This window comes from Pipistrellus kuhlii, unplaced genomic scaffold (assembly GCF_014108245.1).
Source record: "Pipistrellus kuhlii isolate mPipKuh1 unplaced genomic scaffold, mPipKuh1.p scaffold_m20_p_5, whole genome shotgun sequence".
Taxonomy (NCBI): domain Eukaryota; kingdom Metazoa; phylum Chordata; class Mammalia; order Chiroptera; family Vespertilionidae; genus Pipistrellus; species Pipistrellus kuhlii.
Window position 1 is genome coordinate 51,676,813 of NW_023425551.1, and position 7,614 is coordinate 51,684,426.

Below are 7,614 nucleotides of genomic sequence, written 5' to 3' on the forward strand. Positions count from 1 at the left end.
TTCCTCCCAGCACAGCTGGGGACCACGCCTAAGGGCCCTGTCTAGGGCCCAGGCAGAGCCAATGTGGAAGGTTTCCTGGTCTCTTGACATCTTCATATCCAGGCGCCCATGGACCAACACTAACATGTTATATAGTTCCAAGTGCGAAAGAAATGAGTGAAATGCAGGAGCCACATTGAAGAAAAGTGGCTCTCCACTAAACTGTCAATGCCCTGTCAGTATGAGGCTCGGTGTGTTCAAGCAACTTCTAACCCCAAGGGGGTGAGAGGAGGAGGGGGTCTAATTCTGTCCAGATGTGGCAGGTTTACTCAGGGTCCCCGGATTCCAGGAAGCAGCGAAAATGTGGCTGGAGAAAGCCACAGGTTTCCCCATCGCCCGAGCCAAATCCTAGAAGGAGCAAGTGTTTTTCTCCTTTGCATGCTCCTGGAGCAAAAATGGAAAAAGAAAAGTCTGCCCACAGCTTGTAACATTCCCCTCAGCCTTCCTTTGCCTCCTTCCACAGCTCTCTCCACTCTTGCCTGCTCTCCGAAAATAGCAGGAAAATAGTTTTTTGGCACATCCTCATTCAGAACACACATTTTTTTTTTATTTTGCTCCATCCTGGCCAACGCCCCCACCTAGTGGCTTAGACTGCCTGTTTTGCTTCCCTCTGCTGTGGTTTCTAAGCTAAAGAGCGCTTTGCAAAATAACCCAGTCTAACTGGAAGCCTGGCTTGGGTTGGGTGGAATGGGAGGAGGGGCAAGACGCTGCAAATGTGGTGCAAATGAGGTTTGATGTTATCAGAGCCCCTGCTGGGTGCTAGGAAGGGGGCTGGGGGAAAGGGAAGATTGTGTGTTGACTCCTAGCTGGGCTGCGGCAACCCAGGCATGTCCAGAGGACGCCCGCAGTTAAAGAAGTGCCCTCACTCTTAATGCATGATGTGTTTTATTTTCTTCATAATACATAACAGTGTACCAAAGCACGTGAATTACTTGCTCATGCCGTTTTTGCCTGCCTGCCTGCTTACAGATCAGGAATGAAGGACACCTGGGTTAGGGGTGTGTCACCTTGGGGTAAAAGCTCTCTCCTTTCCAAGGATCCCAATTGCTCTTTCAAAAACGGAATGGATGGTGCAGGTAATCTCAGGCTCTAGACTAGACTGAATAACACTATTTAAAACATGTTTACATGTCGCCTGATAAATACGATTACAAAGTAGTTTTTTTATTGGATGCATTCTACCTGCCAAACACTGAGCCAGATCCTGGGAGCTCATAGTTGGGTTAGCTCTCAGGGCTCAAAGGACATTGGACATTCCTGATGCTTTAAAAAACAAACAAACAAACAAACAACAACAACAACAACAACAACAAAACTTACTCTTGTACTTCTACCCTACATGTGTTTCTGTGAAGGCTGGCGGAGGCTCTGAGCACGGGGGATACACTCTGAGGTCCTGGGACCTAGGCAGTGATGCTATTGCTGGGCACGGAATATGGATGATATCCTGATGTTTTCCTTGAAGGTTAAGGAGAGCCATTGGTGGTGCCAGTGGTGATGGCCCTAGAGACGCTTTCGTGTCCTCCTCCTCCTCCTCCTCCTCCTCCTCCTCCTCCTCCTCCTCCTCCTCCTTTTCTTCTTCTTCTTCTTCTTTAATCCTGATGACCTCCCTTTTTAGGCAGGTTGTGAAAAGCAACTGCTTTCTTTGAACTGCTTTCCAAAGGCACTGCACTGCTGAGCAGCTGAAGCAGGAGGGTGGAGCGGAAGGTTTAATTTCACATTCAGTGAGCTTCTATTTGCGATACTTTTTACATTTTTCACACACACAGCTTTTAACTTATTTTTTTCCCCTGTTGACTCACAGTTAGAACGGAGGGATTGAATGAAAAGCACATATTCCTAAAACCCAGATATGAAAATGTAGTTTGTATGGTAGGAAGCGTTAAGCATAACTTGATGCCCAAAGCATAAAAATGCACTGTTGGCCATTTCCTTCTTAGGCTCTATTATCGGGCTCCTCCTTCTAACCTGGGTGTGGCCAGCAGGGCTGCCAGGATAAAATTCCTAAGCGCAGAGGTCAGGGGCTGGGGCTAGCTCCACCGAGCCCTGGCCTGCCTGCTGGGGTGGGAGGTGGGGGGTGGTAGCCTAGGAAGGAACGCAGTGCTTGTGCCCCCGGTGTGGGGCGCGGGTCTAATTGGAGGGGAGCGCCGCCAGCTCGGAAGCCGATGGAGGCAAGGACAGCGCGCCCTCCTCCCCGTTTTCTGCCGAAAATGCCGCACCTGGGCGTCAGGATCGGGAGGGGCCTGGGGATGGGCATGGAGACGGGGCGGTAGGACCCGGCGGGCGCTTCCTTGGCCAGGGAGGGACCTGGGCGGGAGGGAGGGGAAGGGGGGAGGAGAGCGCAAAAGGGAAGGAAGGTGCTCGGGAGCGGGGCTCACGCTCTCTCCGCGCCGCTAGAGTAGCACCACCGGACCTGGACTCTATAAAAGGAGTTGGTCCGTTCGTCCGCAGCTCACCAGCTCCTCCCGGGCTGCGCACGCCGCTCCCCCCAGAAAGCTGCCCGCTCCCCTGTGCCGCGCCGGTCCCCCAGCCCAGTGCGCTCCGCGGCGGGACCCCCAGGGGTGCTCGCGGGGACGCAAGTGGCCGCCGCGGCCACGAGGGGCGAGCAGCCGCCGCAGCCCAAGCCCCCGAGTCCCCCCTCGCCCGGCCCCGTGGCCGCGGGGCAGCTGGCCGGAGTGGCCGGCGCGTGAAAAGAAGGGGGGTGCGGGGGGGGCAGAGCGCCCGCGAGGCGCGGCGCCGCGCGGCTCCCAGACTTCACCCCACCCAACTCTGGCGGCCGCCGCCGCCGCAGGGAACTGCCCCAGCCCGGGGCGGTGGGCGGGCAGGCAAGACCCGGACTCCTGGCTCCTAGCCGGCCTGCACGCTCTGGGTCTCCGCAGCTGGGAAACTCCTGTGGGCTGATTCTTGCAGCTCCAGGAGGAGCGCAGGGGTTAGGGAATGCCCGAGCCTTTGGGGTAAGAGACCCCACACCTGGCGAATGCTCCCTCCTGCAACCATCCCTCGACCCCCCCTCCTCCTCCTCTAGATCCGCGGCGGGAAGCCCGAGCGGAGCGGAGCGAGCCCGGGAGTGGAGAGAGAGGTGCAGCCGGAGCCGCGGCGGCAGCGCCGGGCGCACGGCGAGTGCAGGGGACGCGCTCGCCCAGCTCGGCTGCCTGCCGCGCCCTTGACCTCCCGTTTCAGCTGGCAACCTGGGTGGAGGAATCATTGAGGAGCCTAAGAAACTAACTAGCAGCCGTGCGGGCAAGACTGTGTGGTCTCTCCTGCAGGTCCTTCTCCCTTCCTCTCTCCCACGTCCGTTCCATGCTTCAGGGCTGCGCTCCGGAGCAGCCGGGGCGAGGAGAGACATGGAGAAGAACGGCGCTCCCCCGTGCGCCCCGCCGCCGGCGGGCTCCCAAGCCGGGGTTCCTCCAGCCAACCTCTCCGCCGCCGCCGCCCCTTCCCACAACTGCAGCTCCTCCGAGGAGGACTACGTCTACCAGGACTCGGTGGCCCTGCCCTGGAAAGTGCTGCTGGTCCTGCTGCTGGCGCTCATCACCCTGGCCACCACTTTCTCCAACGCCTTCGTGATCGCCACGGTGTACCGGACGCGGAAGCTGCACACCCCGGCCAACTACCTGATCGCCTCGCTGGCCGTGACGGACCTGCTCGTGTCCATCCTGGTGATGCCCGTCAGCACCCTGCAGACCGTGGCCGGCCGCTGGACCCTGGGCCAGGTGGTCTGCGACTTGTGGCTCTCGTCGGACATCACCTGTTGCACCGCCTCCATCCTGCACCTCTGCGTCATCGCCCTGGACCGCTACTGGGCCATCACGGACGCCGTGGAGTACTCGGCCAAGAGGACTCCCCAGAGGGCGGCCGTCATGATCGCGCTGGTGTGGGTCTTCTCCATCTCCATCTCGCTGCCGCCCTTCTTCTGGCGCCAGGCCAAGGCCGAGGGCGAGTGCACGGTGAACACCGACCACATCCTCTACACCGTGTACTCCACCGTGGGCGCCTTCTACTTCCCCACCCTGCTCCTCATCGCCCTCTACGGCCGCATCTACGTGGAGGCCCGCTCCCGCATCCTGAAGCAGACGCCCAACCAGACCGGCAAGCGTCTGACCCGGGCCCAGCTCATCACCGACTCCCCGGGGTCCACGTCTTCCGTCACCTCCATGAACTCGCGCGCCCCGGACCTGCCCAGCGAGTCGGGGTCGTCCCCCGTGTACGGGAACCAAGTCAAAGTGCGAGTGTCCGACGCCCTGCTGGAGAAGAAGAAGCTCATGGCCGCTAGGGAGCGCAAAGCCACCAAGACCCTGGGCATCATCCTGGGAGCCTTCATCGTGTGCTGGCTGCCCTTCTTCATCATCTCCCTGGTGATGCCCATCTGCAGAAGCGCCTGCTGGTTCCACCAGGCCATCTTCGACTTCTTCACGTGGCTGGGCTATCTCAACTCCCTCATCAACCCCATTATCTACACCATGTCCAATGAGGACTTCAAACAGGCCTTCCATAAACTGATACGCTTTAAATGCACAAGTTGACTTGCCTATTGATTGCATTGTGAGGGGGGGTCCCCTAAGTGGCCTTTGGGGACCATGCTGTGTCTGGTTCCACAGGTAAGGTCGACTCTTCTTTCACTGTTAACTGGGTCTCCTCGGAGTGAGGCGTTGTCTTCTGGGCAAGGGCAATGGATCCTGAGAAGCCAGGACAAGCCCTGGGAGAGAGAGCACTGGAAGGAGAAACTGTGCAAACTAAAGAGAGCGCTTCCCAGCTGTGAGGAGGAGGCTCCCTTTCTTCCCTCACAGCCCAGGTTCAGCACTGGCCCTGCGGCAGCCAGTCACAAGGGGGGTTTGAGACTTAAAAAAAACACCCATGATGGAGAGGCGATCCCTGCCCTGCTCCATGCCCTCTAGGAGCAGTGATCCATGTAGTTGTCTGAACCCTGTCTGAGACAGATGCATACAGCTTGGCAGTACTTGAACTAGACACTTAACACCTTGTGTTTTTGGGGAGAACTTTTATGTTACAGCTTCGTTTAAGAGCAGTTACTTTGGCATCCTTCAGTCTTCAGTCTGCATCTATGTGACCTTGGTTGGAGAAACTTTGTGGATTTGGTGCTTCAAACCCTGTGTGTGGCTTGGAGGGTACAGAGGAACCTTGAAGAGTTAACAGCAAAGTTCTGATGTTAAGATCTCTATTTTTTATTACAATGGAAACTATATGGGATGGGTGGGGTGGAAGGGAGATGGGGAGAGAGCGTGAAACTGAGAACCAACACCTATGATTGTTTTCTGCAGATTGGTGATTTTTTTTTTTAAAGTTCCTACTTAATGATTTTTTTCAAACCACAGTTCTAACAACTCAAACAAAACATTACGCGTGCTAGTGACAAAATCTGCAGATTGCTTTATTTCCCCCCCTCCTAATTTCATGTACCTGGCATTTTACACATTTAAATCCCCGTAAGTGGAGGATATGATGGGTGACTCAGCCCAAGCTGCTCTATTTCTTATTAATGCAGTTGATTAAACTGATGATATTAGAGATACTGCTCCTTAACAAGAAATGTATCTTTATTCCTTATCCAATTCAGTGACATGTAAAGGAGACTGATGAATAGGAATGGTTCTTACACAATTAAGGAATGAAGGCCAATAGGAGGCTGTATATTTTGACTTGTAAAAAAATCTTAAATGCATGAGACTTTTTTCTGATAGTCATTTGCACTCTCCTTCCCATCTGTAACTCATTTGTGTGCTAACATATGAAGTTAACCAAGAGAACTTGCTTGGTTCTCCAAAAATCTTCAAAATGCAGTAAGAACCCCAAAAACTATATCAAAAGAAAAAAGAAAAAAAAGCTTGTTACTTTTACCTTTCTATTGAAGTTTGGGTAGGAACAAAGATCACTAGAAAATGACATGCAAGAACTTTAGAAAAGCCCCCAATAAACTAAAGCTGAGCTGGTAATTCATGGAACCAAATGTCAAACTTTTTAGGTAATCAAGAAACTGATAAGCCTTGGCACCTCAGAAATTTGTCACTGACCTGATACCTCAATGAATATAACAGTAATGATACTTTAAATTTATGTCTTTTAAAACTGCAACAATACTTACGTGTTATCCCAATTCACTCTAACTAACACAGGGCAAGATTTCACACTAAATGATGGAAAAAACAATGCATTATCTAAATAAAAAAAGTAGTAGCCCTGAAGGACCATCTACACAGAAAAAATAAAATGTATGTGGACCATTTAATATGCCAAAGAAGATTTACATTCCCTTCTCCAGAGAGCTATCTGCAGTTGCTACCTTGTGTCTGCAGAAGCAAGTTTGTCTTTGTGAAATGAGTTCACTTCCTGCTTGAAGCTCTTCAATCCAGACTGGAAGACAATAGATATAGAGATCTGAAGTGCACCCTTTGCTTACTATACAGACCTTCATTCTGGGGTGATGACTCTTGAAAGTATACTATTCTAAATTTCGCAGGTAAACTAAATTAAAAAAAAGGGAATTTTGATGAACATTTACGCCAGTTATATGGAGTAAGATAAAATTTTAGGAACTAGATGACCCTGTATTTCTTTTGTATCCCCGGGTTCCTTCATTTTGTTTCATTCGGTGACATTTCTCCTATGGAGAAATCTAGCTTACTACCTATAGGAATGTGCACCAAGCATGGTATTTGTTTTTATGTTATGTTTGTCTTTGTTTATGCAGCTGTGCTTTCTTTGGGCCTAAGAAGCAATTTGGTCAACTTCTAGGACCCTAAAAGGGAAAAATTAATAGAAACAAATAGCCACTTACAAATGATTTCTTTATTTGGTACCTACCGTGATTGTGCCCTCTTATTAATAGAACATGGACAATTTAGTCAAAGGGACTGTTTGCCATTTTGTAGATTACCCACTTCAATGTTTGCTTGACTATTTGGCTGAACTGACTGGATGTGGGGCCTGTTATGTGAAGTAGAAGCTTGCAAACCCCCGTATTTATAAGAGATCTAGAAACATCATCTGGCATTGCACATGATTATGCAAAGTATCATTCATCCCAGGGGTATGTAGTTAGGCTGTTAAGCTCCTTTTCAGTTACTGCTGCCTATAGTATAGTTGTTTCATAAACTAGATAATGGCTTTTTTGCAGAACATAAATGGGAGATGGAGATGTCTATCTTACATAGAAATGAAAATATATTTTCATTGGCTGTTGTAATAACATTTTCCATGTTGTTTAATTGCACAAAACTTCACACAAATATATGAATGTATACTCATCCAAAAAATATGGATATTGTCTTGTGTTTCTAGGAATTTTAGAGTTTCCTTTTTAAAAATGGACACTGCACCCAAGAATGAATTGCTGAGTTCAACAAATTTCCTACAGAACAGTAATCTTCACTTTCTCTCTCTATTACCTTAGTTTCAATCTTCTTTAACCAAAAGGACTATAAGTCACTCAAGCAGTAACTTCTCAGATTATGTGTTTTTGATGGAGTCTTTGTGATTGAAAGTTGCCTTTGGTTTTCCACCTTTCAACAAATGTGTAATTGGAAATGAAATTTAGGAAAATAATAAAAGTCCTTTTTT

The 7,614-nt window shown here is 50.5% G+C and overlaps 1 protein-coding gene across 1 annotated transcript; it reads left to right on the forward strand.

The window, feature by feature from the left end:
* The first annotated feature begins 2,057 nt into the window (after nt 1–2,057).
* Nucleotides 2,058–6,508, forward strand: HTR1B (5-hydroxytryptamine receptor 1B). The gene has a single exon (XM_036414999.2). It carries the CDS (start codon nt 3,384–3,386, stop codon nt 4,560–4,562), a length of 1,179 nt encoding a protein of 392 aa, XP_036270892.1. The 5' UTR covers nt 2,058–3,383; the 3' UTR covers nt 4,563–6,508.
* Nucleotides 6,509–7,614: the final 1,106 nt, after the last annotated feature.